Genomic DNA, 17,153 nt, shown 5'->3' with positions numbered 1-17,153 from the left:
TGAGCATGAACATTAGCATGGTAGATAAGTTTGAGGGTAGAAAGAGATAGAAATGGGGCCAGCCTTCTAAGCATAAAAATACCAGTGCTAACTCAATTCATGATGGCTTCAATGTGTGGTGTCCATTTAAGGTCGTCTGAAACCAGAAGACCTAAAAATTTAGCACAGTTACTTTGGGTAATGGGCTCATTCGTCAGATTAAGTTGGTAATAGTTTCAGTTACAGAGCTGTCGAGTCCAGTAGGTCCAGCAATCTACCGATAGGAAGCATTATAATGAAACTCATGTATTAGTATATTTTTTAAAGTCTATAAGTCATTATAATACCTTGGCCAGGGAGTTTCAGCTTGCTGTATCCACTATAGTTGTCAGCGTGGGTGCTGGATACCTTTTCGTCAGCCTCAGCATCCGATAGTCTTCCGCCCCAGCTGCGTAATCAGAGTGGATCGCTGCATCGCTCATACTTTCTTATGCAATACTTTTGTACCCTATCCAACTCTCTTACTTAAACGCCGAGAGAATACATAAAAAATTGTAAGGATTTCTGTAAGAAAGAAAAATATGTAACTTTAATGTATACTATGTATTGTATATACAGTAAACTCTTGATTTTACGAAGCAGGATTTTACGAAGTTTTCGATTATACGAAGTGATATTGCGGTCCCGGTGAAAAGCCTATGTTAAATACATGGCGCTATTCGATTATACGAAGTTTCGATTATACGAAATTTTTTGAATTTACGAACCTCGGCTCGGTCCCTAGGAGCAAATGGCATTCGTTTATACGAACTACGGCGAAAAATTTGTCAACAAAACTAGTTACGCCGGCGTAAGTAGCTAAAAAAATCAGCGCTTCCAACTGTGGTGCATCAAAAGTGCGAAATCGTAAATGATAATGCAACTTTGGAGAGAAATAGGTCGCCAAAAACCTCACTGTGGGAATTTAGGGGGAGTAGGAGTTAAGTTAAAATATCGCGGCTGACATTATGCCCCTATTTACGTGCCTGTTCGTAAACATATCATCGACAATAATTCGTAGTTTAACATGTCAGGAAGGTCGCGCGGAGTATTTCGTACACCCCTAATTAACCCTTTGCACTGCTGTGAACGTACTTCGAAGACTACTTGACTACTTTTCGCCGAAGCACTTCGAAGGGTCCCTAATCCGGGACCCTTTCCTCGACGAGCTCACCCTCGCTGGCCCCTGAAACTGGGCTATTTTTTAATGCATTACCTGACGTAACCCTGTGTTTCAAAGGGCAAAGGTGCCATGGGGGAAAAAAGATTAAAGTGCGTGTTACTGTGGGGCTGTGCGTCAACCAAACGGGCACGGACAAAATAAGCCCGTTGTCATTGGGAAATTTGAAAGGCCACGGTGCTTAAAACATGTAAAATTGGAAGCCCTCCCCGTTTTTTACCATGCAAATAAAAACAGCTGGATGACCCGAGAAATTTTCCAGCAAACGGTTATACGTCTACAGAGAAAAATTGCTGGAGAGAACAGCAAAATTGTTTTAATAATGGATAATGCCACCGTTCATAAATACGTGGAAGATCTAAAATTGGCTAATGTTCGAGTCCTCTTTTTACCCCCGAACTCGACTAGCAAGTCCCAGCCCTTGGACCAAGGCATTATCCAGAATTTTAAAGTCCTATACCGGAAGAAGCTTGAGCGGTATTACTTGCGATGGATCGGTATGTATACATTCATCTATTTTGCTCATGTGCGTTTGGATATCGATTTAGATATTTTTATTCATGATTATCATTCTTTCAAATCTATTTGCTACTTTTATAAATGGGAACAGAAATTAATAACATCCCGAAATGGACGTTGATACATGCAATCCGCGCCATAACATCTTTTCGTGTATATATTGGCCTTTGTGAATGAACAACTTAAATATCTTAAATACTGGGCTCTATTTACCGCCAATTTATATTTCAGGCTTCTCGTAATGAAGACGCACTTCCAAGTCTAACCATGAACTTTCTTCTCACGCGCTTCCCCGTTCTCCCATGCTGGTGTTCTGTCTTTCCAAAGCAGTCCCTTCCCTCCTGCCGCCTTTGGCTGATCTTGCTGACACCCACCTTACGCATCCCAAACCCCTCCTTCCCCAGCATTTCCCATTCACTCCCTCCCTAAGGAGACTGAGCTTGTGTGCGTCGCAAAAAAATACGGCCCCAAAAGTAGACTGAGGCAGAGCTGAAGGCCATTTCCCCACCCTTCTTTATCCTGCCCCCTTCACCAGTCCTTGTGCTGACCACACTTCTTCCTTCAGGCAATCCCCATCCCACTCTTATTCACCCCACCCACTGCGGGAACGTTCCCCGATTGTGGAGAAGGGCATGGTTCATCTTTACCTGCAACGGGGGGAAGTTATTAACGGGAGAGAGGCGGAAGAAGTATCTTCCACTATCAGGAAAATGGTGCCGCGCTTATAATTGTCTCTCTTCTTCTCAGCTGACTTTTCAATTGAAATTAATTTCTTTGCTCTTTCCACACTATATTTATTTACGATTATGGCGCAACTATTTTTTAGTGCTAAAACTAAGAAAATCTTTTCTCTATGTCAATGATCCTTTGCCTAACTTTCAATACGGCGGAGAAAGGAACACGAAAACTAAATGAGGTGACGGTACAGGTTTTTGCGTGTCATTTTTTGGGAATTCACGCTAGCGAACCAATACTTAACCACGTTGAGAAATGATAAAACGTCTCTTGTAGGAAAACAATCAATGTTGATAATAACGTTTCTATCTATATTTCTCCGATACTGTAAGATGTTTCTCCTGTCGTTTTCGGGTTGGAACCTTGCTCCTGTCGGCATAAAAGGAGAGAAACATACTATATGAACAGGTCACCTCACACCCGGTATGAAGAATACAGTCCTGATGAAGAATTAAGTCTTTTATGGCAACGTCTGTGAAGATGATGGAACACAGTAGTCGGACGGAGAACTCAAACAGAATTTACTTCAAATATTCGCCAGAAGATAATCACATCCTACGTTATTTATGATCGTAATTGAATCTCGGTGAAAATAGAGCACATTCTGCTGAAAATACGAAGTAACTCGAAATATTAACTTACGAATGTTATTTTGGAAACGGGCTAAGACCCTTGTTTTTCTTTTTTTCTCGTCACTGAGCGATAGAGGGCGACATAAATGGCGGTTAGGCCGGCTGCCGCTAAAATTCCGTGGGTGTCAGAAACAAATATCTATCTTTTGCATACTTAGTAGTAGCTATTGGCTCCTAACCACAAATTTATTACTGTTAATTCTTATAATAAACATTGCAATTCATTATTTGATTACGTTTTCTAAACTGGTCGGGAATTTCTTTAGCGATCGTTGATGTTGAAGTATGAACAAGAAATGGGAATTTTATGGTGGTAAAATTATTTAACGATTTTTCACATCATTAATCGATAGCAAAAAGCCTTTTCTATGAATTATACCAAGAATAACCACCGAAAACATTTAAATAAGACCACTAAAGACAAAAAACGGCGGAAGAAACAAAAGCGAACATTTTTTTCGTGACTTATGAAAAAGGTTTGAATTTACGAAACTCGATTTTACGAAGTGCCAATTTTCCGGTCCCACTGACTTCGTAAAATCAAGAGTTTACTGTATATATATATGTAACTTTATGTAAGGTTTTAGCGGACAACGTCGGTTTTTCCTGGCATTTGACATCACAAGCGGTGTCACCGTTTAGCCTTTTTGATTACTGCATATGTCTGATGTTAATTTTCGTTTATTCCTTTGTTGCGTTTAGTTTCAATCTTGAACTTAAAAAAAAAATTGATATGGTTGATTAAAAGACTTGAGAAATATAGAATTACTTTGATCTATAAAGCTAAAGCTAAGTTTTATAGCTTTAGTTTCATTCGCTTTGTACACTTAAGTTCCATGAAGACTCAAGATCCATAAATATCATTGACGTAATTTTTAATAAGAATTCCTAAGGTTCTCGAATCTTGCAATTTTGGCGAGAGAGTATTTTTCCATCCACATTAGTGTGTAGCAAAAGACAATTTTCTGCAGGGAGTAATACTGTAACATGGAGATGTCAAAACCTGCTGCCTGAGCATATATAGCAGTTGGTTTTTCTGTGTAAGAATATGAAAGGATAAAATATTGAATGATTCATTTACGTTTATAATCTTTATTAAAATTCTGCTAATGCCTTTACTTAGGGCTCTTCCTAGCAGTTCAGATAAATATATTACTTAAATTGTCGACTTATTACCAGAGGTTAATTAATTTCAATTTTGCCTGTGGAACTGTTTAAGACACATTAATGTTTATCTATCTCATAATTCTGACATGAATACCACCTATGTTCCTCATTATATTTTATTTTATATCAAGCTAAGCATTTAGAATAGAAAATTCATAATGGGATTGGAAACCTGAGAATATATCGGAGCATGTACTTAATGTTGCATTGCCTGCTCCAGAAATTATCATACTCGACTCAACTCGATACTCGCAAGTAGTTTTCAACTCGATTGATACTAGACTCAAGATCAAAAAATACAACTCGCACATCCCTAATACTTGAACGAGGAGATGGGGAGGGGTACTTAGTCAAATAGAGGGGGCAAAAGAGGAAAGGTGGGGAAGTAAAACTGCGAAAGCAAAAAGGAGGCATGGTCATGGTGTTTTTGGGTAGATGGAGAACAAGGTTACAAAGAGGCAATCAAGTATTGAAAACGATATTGCTTAACTTAGCCGGGCTAGTAGTAACTTCCTCTTGCTCTAAGGAATCCAGCTTAGCCCCAAAGTCATAGTGGTGTAAAAAATAAATGTTAAAATTACTAAAATGATTATAATCTAAGTTACCAAGGTTGTTTATTTTTCATTTCAATACTTCAGTGAATGTAACGTCCCATGAGATTGAAAAGAACAAGTTCTGATTCTCTCTTTGCATGTGCCGTCACACTACGATGCTTGTCCTACTCATGAACCATTTTGTTTAAAATATCTCATAGGGGTTTTGCAACAGAATTTCAGCTGTGGAAAATTTTATAATACTATAGGCACCGAGTGTAACTCTTCCAAAGGGATTGAACAATCATCAGGAGAATGTTAGCATCGCAGGATAAATGCACATCAAAATTAACTATGTCGCAGATTTCAGAAAACCACACTCAGGCCTCCATCAGCCCATGCCTCTGATGTTTTTTTTTTCCTTTCCATGGCCACTCAAACCATAAATCATTGTATTCGAAAGAAAATATCAAATTACACTAAAACAATCGAAGCGTGTTTCATCCCTACCCTGTCTCAACAACTGACCTTTTTCGGCCCACCTGCTTCAATTCTCCATTTCTGGAGGACAAATGCTAGGTGAAAGACTTTCTGGGCCTGAAGATGACTCGATAGCTTTGGGAATTGAATGAAATGCACCAGATTTAAAAAGGAATGAGACGAAGTGCAACACATTTCTGACGATATTTTAGTTTTTTTCAGCTCTAATTGATTGCCATTAAGTTTTTTAGTAACAACTATACCATTCTAATATTCAACATTGTCCAAACGTCACAATTTTCAATGAAACAAGTGTAGCATTAGCCCCTCAAACAAGAGGAGACAGACTGGAAATGCCAACTGCATATATAATGTAGCTCACTCAGCTTCGCTTTGAAGAGAACGACATCACTAACTAGCAAGATCTGACATGTTTGTCCTGGACTCCCTCAGTCGTAGTTTCATTGCTTGAAAGACAGAGGTACAGAGGGATTGTGCTCCTCCCCTTTCCACCTCGCCTCCCCTTTTTTGAGCAGTTGTCTCGTTCTGTTCGTGCCCCTCATCACATGTGAAGTCAATACTGTTCTAAAAATTGTCAATTATGTCGCATATTGAGCAGTTGCAATTAAATTTAATGACCTATTGATTCTATTCAAATTCAATGTATTTAATGTGTGGAAACATTTTTATTGAGAAAAGGGGAGCTCAACATATGCTATGTGTATTCACTGACTGCGTAATGGAAGGTACCCCAGAAGTCAAATTTTTTTTCCCGCCATTTTTAATTTTTTTGAGGGGAAGCCGGGGATTTTCGGATTTTTTCCCCCCAATCATTTTCGGTTCCCCACGTCGAACAATATCTTTTCACCACTCTTTTCCATGAATTTGATGTAGTTCGTCAACTTGCCTAAAACCGCGCTGCATGCACTAAACGACTAGAGTCCTCTACGTTGTTTCCGATTCAACTACCAATGACGTGCGTGCGACAGTGTAGGGTGCGAAATTCAAAGTATTCGAGGTATTTGAGATCGTACATATAGTATAATTATTCGAGATCTCGAATATCGAATACTTTCTAGTATTTGAGGTGTTCGAGTATTTGCGGATACTATTCGTGCATCTTTAGCAAAAACATTACCTACTGGTCATGCCTTCTGGATAGCTGCCCTACCGAAGTATCTCATCTCTTTAACTGAATGATATTAGTTAATTCAGTTCATTAATTAATTTTGAAGCTAAAGGAAAAAGTTTTTTGAAAGCAATGCGGTTTGAGATATCATTTTTGCCATCATAGGTTATCGGATGAGCTGACTTCCACCCATAAGCCCTCAAGGTCATTTGTAGTCACGGTGGAGAAATGGAGCGGTGGCCGAGTTTCGTATGAATAGCTTCAACACGGTAAAGACTTAAAAGGGTCCAAGAAAGAGTCTCAAACACATTGGCTTCATTCCTTCCCAGCAGTTGTCGGCCTACTGGGTCTCAGGAATACAGTGCGACAGTTGTTGAGCAACAATGTCTTTGAATGTATGCCAACTATCTTTAAAGATATTTTAAACTATAAATGCTTAAACAAATTAGGTTTTCTAAGGCTATAAATAGGAATATAAATGTTTTATAGGAAATTTGATAGCCAACAACCATGCTACCGGGAACGCATCCCTATCCTCCCCATCTTAAAATGCTCTCAAATAACGCAAATTCATTTAGTGCAAGTGAATGCATCCCTTGTGCAAAGTGAGGCATGGGTGGGTGTTCTGTTATTAGAATGTATTGAAGAATACTTTAACAAGTAGTATTCAAAAACATTTAAAACGATTTTATAAAGAAAAATGACCATAGAAAAACCGTAGTACACGTTTTGTGTGATTTTTTTTAATTTATGAAATTATGTAGGTGGAATTTTGAAGTGCCAATTTTTCGGTACCAATGAATTTGTACTAACAATAGTTCACTGTCTTACAGTTGCTCCATATTTCACATTGCTAGTCGAAACTTGAATTTGACTATCCATTATTTTATGATATTTTCTAATTTTTTCATATTTTGTTCTAATAAGCACTGGTCATGAAAATCCTAATTCATAGCTTAGATAAATGTGTATGATCCCATTTTTAATAAACTTAATATCCCTTAATTTTAGTGGAAGACATTCACTATAGGTCAATGATAACACATTAATGGGCGAAAAAAATTAAAAGAACCGAATGATTTTGAAGTAAATCCAAATATGAATGTCCTTGCAATAAAATAATGAAGTGAAAGAAGTTACAATGACCGCTCTGGATTGGTCTCACGCATGGCATTGAGTATTGTAAACTCTGATGATAACTAATAATTGTGTAATAATTATTAAAATTTACATTAGTGGTAAATTAAATTTTTATTGAGACTCATTTATAATTTTGACTTAGATAATGACTATAGCGACTACTTTGCTATTAATGTGAGAAGTCAAAAATCCATGGCCCACTGGCTGGTTGCGGTCGTTAAGATGATTTCATGTGGCTTGCCTCTATGCTGTAAATTATTTTAGCACCTCAGTTACACATTACTTACCCAGTTATTTAATTGTGAAATTATTCCAGAAAAATTCTGTTGTAATTATGGTAAGCAAGCATGCCAATATGAAAATGTGGTCAAGGAAAATTTTCCGTGTAAAAATTTCTTTAAAGTAATTATAGTTTCATTGAAGTGTAAATGGATGTTCCAACATGTGACCTTATAAAAATTAAATTAAAAAATTGCATATGTGGTTACTTTCCACAGATATAATGAAATTTTGTTGTTACGAACACTTTTCTATTGTCCAAAAGCAATTTGTATGGAAAAGGGTAGGGAAGCTTCGTCATTGTAAAATTTCACAGTTATGAAGGAGGTCAGACATTAGTTTGTTTTCTTTCTCATCATAAAATGTTGCTCAGGATGGCGATAAGTGAAGGAGAGTGTGTGCTAAGGGAACGAGACTTGGAGAGTAATGCAAACCTAGACCTGTGGTTCCCCAAAACCAGCAACCGGTCCAAGCAGCAACACTCTGTCTTCTCAAAATAATATCATGCATTCTCAAAATCTACTCATTCAAGGATACATACCTATTATTTAATCCTTATTTTGTTCTTCCTCACGATTGGAACTCAGGTTTTGTAATTGACCTATTTGCACCTTAGACCATTGATACCATCAACAAGGACGCCGATAGGTATAACAAATCTCCAAGTGGGTGAAAGTTCAACAGCCGTCTTTGTGAGAGTTGTGCTTGACCTGTATCAGTTGAGCCAAAACTCATTGGAAAAGCTGTAGAGATGACTTGCCTTATGTTCATTGATGGCTGTCGCGAGAAGGTTGCATGGATGTGAGCAGATATATTGCCCTTAAAGCAATTATTGCTGACTTAGGCCAACCGATTGCATGTAGACTATTAAAGAGGCAATTTCAATAGAAAAATGCAATTTGATTAGCAGTTCAGAGGCTTACTCATTGTAGAACATACTAAGTATGAATACTTCAACAGACTCTCGATTGTTCGGCTGCAGATTATCCATGCATGAATTTCACACTCTTTTGATGTTTTCCATGATCTTTACAAAAAAATAGAATGGGCTCAAAAACACTACAATTATTGAATTTCAATGCAAGGCTTATTATTTCCATTAGAACTCTGTTTGTGAAACAGAATGATTTTATTTACTTGCTGCCAAGGAACCTTTCAAGTTTGCTTTGATGTCTACTCTAGCGTTGCAGAAGACAATGAGCAACTAGAAAAAACTCTTGATTAATTTAGAAGATTCTTCAATGGTTAACCACAATCGTAAATTAAGAAAAAAATGTATCTATTGTAGAAATGTGAAGTACCTATTAATGTAAAAAAATGGGTACTAATTGCTGTGGCCTCTCGTGCAGTTAAATACAGCTTAAGGGAACCGGAGATTTCGTTGCACTTAGGCATGTTTACATGGTGACAAGTAAAAGTCAAACTGAAGAGGAAGGGAATAGTAGAAGTGAAGGCAGTGAGGGAAGTGGAAGCAGAGAAGGAAGTAGAGATTGCATGGGTAACAGTCAAGCGCTCACCTGTGTAGACAGTAATACTGGAGTACAATATAATTGCTGGAGTACATAGAGCAGTGGGAATACGAGTACAATCACGTTGTCACCTCTAAAAAGATTGTAGTCAGATGAAGATATCTCTCTATGAGTCTGGGAAGCAATCTAAAATGACAGACTACAGATGTGCGTAAATGGTAATATATTGTTTGCTTTACATAAATTATGAACTTTACAAGAAATAAAAGTGAAAATTTGGATTACCTGTATTTTCAGATTATGTATGCCTCCTCTCCCTATCATTAGCCTGAATGATGGGAAGCTTGCTGTATATACCATTCACACAGTATGCACATTACACTCAAGCTGTTCTTAGGAATCAATTTAAGTCATAAATGAAAGAGATCTCACATGTTCCACTGTAAATGGTAATCCAATGAATGGTTTTCAGTGGTTATTGCAAAATTGCTTCCATTAATGAGAGTTTGATTCTACTGCCTCTCACCGAGTTTCATTCGTAGGTATTATCAGTTGTGTTCAGTGGCATAGAAGAGTTGGGAATATTTTATTTGATATGGTGGTGGAGAAAATGCTAATTGTAGCTTTAATGAATGGGCATATACTCTCGTGTCAAATTGTTGTCTATTCAAAGGATCAAATAGGTCTGTTTCATTTTAGATGTTAAACATTGTCAACACCTCATGGCAATAAATCAGTGATGGTGTCCATATTTCTTTGTGTGCATGTTTGCCTTGTAATTTTCTAGTGTTTACTTTCATTTACTAACTATGAATTATTTATTTTTAGGCTTCTATGAACAGAAAGAGAAAATTGGACCAGTCACCAGTTCTCCCAACATTACCTCTGCAGGAATTCCTCGCTCAAAGAAAATCAAAATCCCACAATGTGCCTGCTCCAAGTGCCAAGTTGGTTAAACAGGTTAGCTTGTTTTGTATACAGTGTGGTAGATAAATAATCTTTGCTTTTTGATTCGGTGTAAGAAAGTCTATCAACTATGTTATAAATTTGGACTAATGATATAGGTATGTACTGTAGAAAAATTTAAGTCAATAATTACTCTATATTGTATCTATTATTTCCTTTGTGTTATGCATTAGTAGGTACTAATAATGCTTCTTTAAGCTACTAAAACCTATCCCCCTTTTATGTCTTTTTGTCAAGTATTGCAGCAATTTTGCTGTTGTATTTGAAAAATATTCATTATTTCTTACACAGTTGGTAGAAGAAAGCGTGGATGTTCCATTAGCTGTGCCAAGTCCTCCACCATCAGTAGATGTACTGCGTTATGCCCGAGCATATGAGCGTCCTCGGGAGACAAATGACTGCAGTCCTCAGCTGGTTGAGGAGTACGTTTTGGAAGCAGAGAAAGGTGGTTCCAGTGGTGGTACGAGCCAGTCAGGTTCCAGGGTATACCACATTAGGCTCACCATCCTTCAGAGACCCTCAAATGGAGAATATCTCGGGGAGTTGTACGTGGACAGGGATTACAGGGAAGGAGTGCAAAATGGAGCTTCATGCAGGTGAGCTTAAATGGAGTTAAGTCGGTGTCCCACAGTCAAATGTGAAACAAAATTTTTGTCTCAAATTTTGAGACAACAGATGCACACTATCTCCCACATTCAAATTTTCACCCAACTAGCTTTTGGTCCAATCATTTGTATCAAACTCAGTTTGGTCCAAATGGATAGGACAGGTTCTAAATTTTCATCCAATTGCATGAAACCAATCACAGGGCCTTAGACAAAAAAGCATTGCCAAGCGCTGACACACAGTTTAAACTTATTCATCGTCTACATGAACATTATAGTAAATAAATGTATACATTAACGATGCAAAATTAAACTTTTTTGTATTCCAGACAGCATGCATAAAAAAATCAACTGGTTTAGACCTTTTCAGGTAACTATATTTATCATCCACCTGTTGATAATGACCAGAAAAGGTCGAAACTGGTTGAGTTTTTTTTTCTTAAATACTTTGTGGAATACAACAATTATTTTGTACTCTATGATGTAACCATTTTACAAAGTAAACTCACAAACCATTGATTTCAAGTGTGTATATGTTCTATCGCCTGGTGCAGTCCTAAAACTAAAATGAGCAAAAATTGGTCTAAAGAGGCGATGAAAACTCTCATCGAGGAAATCCGTAATTATGAGTTCATGTTCAATAAGGAGAAAGCGATGTACAAGTAGCACCAAAGAACTTTTAGAGGAGAACCAAAAAAAGTTTCATAAATGAGGAAGTTTCATATGTGAGGTTTTCAGCAAAGGAGCATGAAATCCTTTTCAATAGGGTCTGCATTCCTTGCAGGATGCAATCACTCATTTGGAGGCAAGAAATTGAAGCCTAATAATCTTGGAAGTAAGGAAATAAAACTTTGTAATGTTCACTGTCATTTAATTATGGGCACGACCCGGGTTTCGTAACTTGGTTACACCGTCAGGTGACTGATCTTGCATGCCCGGGTTGTGCCCATAATTAAATAACAGTGAACCTTAAAAAGTTTTATTTCCTTACTTCCAATATGGAGAGGTTTCACAAAGTAAAGCCTGAAGTTATTAGTTATACCTAATAATCTTATTTACTCACAAGCAACACCACTGATCATGTGTTAGTTTAAGAGAAACATAATTTTGCATTCCTGAACAACTTTACCCACGGTTGAATGTCTAGCGTTTCTGGCAGTAAGCCGCAAGGCTAACATACTGGAGAAATTTTGGAATGGTGATACTAAATGTTCACAGAGAAGCCAATTTTTGAAAAGTTGGCTCATTATCAGCGGTTTTCAGGAAATTCATTTTACCACCTATAGACAAACCGAAGATTGAAGAAATAAGATACCACAGGAAGGTCATCCAAATTAACCCCATAATTAGGTAGCAAAATTTCACTAATGCATCACGAAGGCTTCACACCCTGTGGATGCAGGTCCATGTCCTGGAGGCAGAAAGTTTTCAGAGATGGCTGTATTCCTGCTTAGAGTAGTGTGGAGGGAACTTCCAGTACAATACACTGTCTGGCAGATGGGATGTTAAGCCCTGGTTAAACCAATCGTTACAACCTGGCTAATGCCAATACAGGGTTTCTATCCTCCCACCCTTACCTCATGGCACAAATAAACCCAGCTGTCGGTTAACTCCAGGTACCATTCCATAGATAATACAGATCCCATGGCACCCAGGATATTCCATAAAGATTTTTCCTGTGTTTATAGATCACTTTTTTTAAGTGAGCAATTTAAATAACTGCACAGCTGCCGTCAGTGATGAATGAACAGAAATAGATTAAGATTTGCGGTATAGCTTCTCTGTCAGCATTCTTCTGTGAATTCAGCGCCAGGACTTTAGACTCACTAGACATGTGATTTGTCTTCATGGAATATTTTACTTTCCCATTTTTGATAACAACACCAGACTCTTTTTGTACTTCGATATAATGGTGCCCAGCCATTCATGAGTCGAAAGGAACTGCCTTATCTTTCACGTCTTCAATGTGACTTAAATGATCACATGATGACTTATGATGCGAGTTATTCTCCAAGTGCATTTACAGTAACTCCCGTTCGGTTAAAAAAGAAATGCTTGCCACCAGGCAGACTCAAGCTAATGGCTCTTCTAGGTCCAACAATTTTTCATTAAAAAGGAAGTAAAATTATTTCATTTTATGAAGAAGATCCTAGTGGAAATAGTAAGGCCAGTGTAGCCTTGCGATACAAAAATCCTGCTGCTTTTGCATCCGATCAATTTTTTTATATCGCGGAAAACATCGAGGAAGAGTAAAACTCATGCACGGATGAGCCGCAACATGGATAAACTGCGGGTAATCGGGAGTCTGCTGTAGATATTTTTCAATTACAGGCGGTCCCCGACTTTCGTACACAATGCGTTCCCAAAAACGTGTACGAAAGTCGAATGTACGAAAGTCGAACCATTGACTTCCATACTAATTAGGAGTTACGTTCCCAAAGAGCAGAAAATACGTAGTAAAACCTTTTTTTTCACGGAATTCATTTCAATTGACTTAATTTTAATAATATGTTAATAAAACTCCCCAAATCATTTAATTTCTTTCGAAAATACGCAGAAAATGCGAATAAAAGTTTAAAAAACAAGAACTCCGTAGGCCATCGAGTGAAACTTCTTCTCGGCGTTTAGTTTGACATTCCACTTATTACGTCCACTATAAATAAAAAGACATATCAAGAAGCATAATAAAATGTAGTTGTTGAACCCGCACTTTGAACGCCTTTTAATTTTTACACCAAAATTCGACATTTGGCAGGTGACATGTTGGTGATCGCGTATATTTCGCAGATTTCGCATGTTATTCAAAAAAGACAAAAGACAAACGGAATTTGGGTGATATTTCGTGCAATATCGTTGCTGAAGGTGTACATGAATCAAACAGCACCAACAGCACTCAAACAAAAAAACACAATTAGAAAGAAGATCTTACTAGTTTTATTGAAAGCCATTTGATGATGTCTAGTCAACTTCTTTTGAAAAATATCTTCAATGAAGGCTTTCTTCTTCTCTTGATAAAGGAGCCTATAGCAGGCAGTTTCTCTCCCAAATAAATCACCTAATTTAGAGTCAACTACTAACAATTCCCTTAATTATATACGTTCGTATTGTTCGTATAAACTGCCATTTGAAACAATTGAATGTTGGGATGCGCAATAAACATCGCGGGAGTTTAAAAAAAATTACAAACCAACGTCCGAAAGTCCGAATTTAGCGTACGAAAGTCAAGTATAAGGTGTCAATTTTGAACGTACGAAAGTGCGAATTGTACGAAAGTCGAGTGTACGAAAGTCGAGGACCGCCTGTATATGTAAATTTATTAAGTTAATTATTTATGGTTATAATTTATTGATTGTTTTTCAATGTGTTAATCACATGTTCCTATTATTGTAATAAAATGAGTTATCGATTGATTAATGTCCTCTTAGCATATTAGTCAACTACCGTGTAAACTCATGTAAGAAATGCACCTGTGTAAGAGATGCAACCATATTTTGAGAATTGGAGCCAAAGAAAAAAAATTTTGCAGCATTTTTCTTTATCCTATCCTGCGGTGTTAATTAATAATACGAGTATAACCATGTTATCGCCGCTAAAAAGATTGCGAACTTGCAAAGAAAGCTCTCATTGAGTCCGGGCACTCTAAAATAACAGAATACCTGCATAAATAGAATTATATTCTTTGTTTTAGGTAAATTGATAACATTGCAAGACATTTAAGTAAAAGTTTGGGTTATCCATGTTTTCCAATTATTCGTGTGGTCTCTCCCCATAATTAGCCCGGATAATCAGGAGTGTACTGTATTAGTCTTGCGAATAGCCTTGATGATCAAAAATAAAATTTGCAAAATATTGGACAGAGAAATGGTTGATTCTGAAAAATATTGATATTAGCACATCTCCAATGACTTAAAGACTCTCAGCAATTAAAAAAGACTATGAAATATCCATTACAATGCATTAGAAATCCTTGTATAATTATGCATTCAACCTGCGTCCTCTAGTTGACTGCCCCTTAGAAATAACTTAGCTTTATGTGGTATTGTTGGCTAGTTTTTTTGGTGGTTGTTTTGGCACCTTAGATCCCGTTGGGAGAACCCTCTTACGCAAGATATGGAGAGGATTTTCTGCCTCTCCTTTCATGTACTGTGCTGCGGGACATGTATCCGTGATCACGGAGCGCGGTCGGGCACTGCAAGACTTGGAAAACAGGAACATGATGGTCCCATAAATGCAGCTAGCATGCAATCACTTCCGTTTTACGAAGGAGATTCTAACGGAAATAATAAGGCCAGTGTATCCTAGCATTAATGCAGTACTTAATTCCGATGATTTTGCGTCTGATTTTATTTTTTTATAACGATCGCTATAAATTTTGATCGAAAGTGAAAATCATGCATGGATAATCTGCAACAATGAGATACCACAGCCGGATAATCGAGAGTCTGCTGTATTTCATTATCATAGTTATTTCAATCACTTCATTGATCAGCCTTAATTAGTATTTTCTTTCAAAATGTAGTGCTAGAGTTGAAATATGAAAACCTTAGAGTTGCAATGAAAAAGCTAAACCAAAAAGGGCGCGAGATGGAACCCCCATTCCCAATGTATTTTGACGATTATAATGTTAAGTGTGATGATGACTGCAAGAAAAAAGATTTTTGGGTTGTAACGACGGCAAGGGTCTCGCGTGTTCTTTCATTTTACTTTTCACATCCTTTAAGGGTCCAAGCAAAATTGGCGGTTCTGAAAGAGCCCCAGGTTTCATGAGGCCATCTGGGGCCTTTGGCTCCTGGTATTGACCTCACAGTTTTTAGGAGTTGTTTTATCTATGCAGGTTAAATTTGAACAATAAAAAGTTATGGTACTTTTTCACATGATTTATTCAATATTTATTTTTTATAGTATTGAATAAATCGTGTGAAAAGTACCATGACTTTTATTGTTCAGAATGGATTTTCACAAAGTAAAGCCAGAAACAATCCAGGTTAAATTTAATGATTAAATGGTGACCCTGAAAATGGGCCATCCCATTTATTGAATTTTTTATCTCATGCTTCCAAATCCCACTACCTTAAATTATTTTCCAGGTTCTCCTTGGGTACACGAGCACATGCAAATCGTTATATACAGCAGTTCACGGAGATTTTCACAGAAGAAGGGAGGAAATCGGTCCGAATCTCCCACACAGTGCCTGGCCAGCGCCCTCGCGTCACCTGCACGTCTGGCATGCGTGAGAGAGCTGCTGCCGCAGCGGCGGCGGCAGCAGCAGCTGCAGCAGCGGCATCTGCATCGGCAACTGCATCGGCATCTGTACCAGCACCCGTATTGGCTCCTACATTGGCACCTGCTGTAGCCCCCGTGCCAGTTGCAGCAGTTCCTGCGGCCACCCCTGTATTGCCGAGTCCAGTTGTTCCACCTCCTCCTGTGGTTACCCCAGTGGCGCCTCTCACTCCAAATGCTATCATTGGAAATCCTACTGCCAGCTTAGTAGTCCCCAATGGAACACCAAATACAGTGGTTGTGGTGAGAATACTTATATCCTTTATATTGTGTCCTTTGCTATGATCACTCAGCTTTGGGAATTGTTTTTAAAATTATTTTGCTAATTTAGTTTGACTAAGGAACATTTAAAGACTCAAGGTGTGACCAATTTGGATGCTTCCCAGAGCTAGCACGCATCAACCTCATGCATGAGAACATTCACTTGTTTCGTATGCACCTGCAAACTGTCCAAACGTCGAAGTTGTTAGCCCAAGCATATAGCTGTAGCGTAAGCACATGGTAACCATTTGAGTAGGCTTGAAGAGTGTTTGGCAGGCCTGTGCTGAGCTCCTGGGACACCGGGAGGTATTCTGGTGCACCCTCGGTCCTGAAAATCTTTGGCACCCTGCTGTTCTGAAACTGACAAATTTTACCCTCAGAATATGAACGTTGAGCAGTTAACTTGATTTCAATGATGTATCATGTAACGTAATTATCACCGTCTTGAGTAATCAAAGCAATAATTTAAATTAATATAATTCACTCTGGAACATTCCAGTACTCCCTCTGCATAGTGCTGATGCCCTCTGGCCACAGCCGTCCACCGCCTTATGAAGGGGTCCAGCTCGGGCCTGGTGCTTAGGGAGGGTGAAACTCTGAATTATGTGCCACAAATGCCAAAAAATTATGTTGCTAAATGCACAGGATATGTAAGAAAAACAATGATCTTCAGCCATTTTTTTCTGATGCAATGATATACTTCCCAGCATCAAAAAAAGTTGTGCATGTTTTGTCGGACCACAAAAATTTAATCCTGCCG

The 17,153-nt window shown here is 38.0% G+C and overlaps 1 protein-coding gene across 3 annotated transcripts in view; it reads left to right on the top strand.

Annotated features, from left to right (window-relative positions):
• LOC124162826 (transcription factor SPT20 homolog) overlaps positions 1 to 17,153 on the top strand; it is a 60,671-nt gene that overhangs the window by 9,225 nt on the left and 34,293 nt on the right. For all 3 annotated transcript variants that reach the window (XM_046539493.1, XM_046539494.1, XM_046539492.1), the window contains exons 5-7: positions 10,110 to 10,241; positions 10,539 to 10,843; positions 15,940 to 16,375. In XM_046539493.1, coding sequence (XP_046395449.1) covers positions 10,110 to 10,241; positions 10,539 to 10,843; positions 15,940 to 16,375 — 873 coding nt within the window. The remainder of the gene's footprint in view (positions 1 to 10,109; positions 10,242 to 10,538; positions 10,844 to 15,939; positions 16,376 to 17,153) is intronic.

This window comes from Ischnura elegans, chromosome 7 (assembly GCF_921293095.1).
Source record: "Ischnura elegans chromosome 7, ioIscEleg1.1, whole genome shotgun sequence".
In the NCBI taxonomy this organism is placed as follows: Eukaryota; Metazoa; Arthropoda; class Insecta; order Odonata; family Coenagrionidae; genus Ischnura; species Ischnura elegans.
Note: the sequence above shows the minus strand (reverse complement) of the source record. Positions and strands in the feature narration are given on the sequence as shown.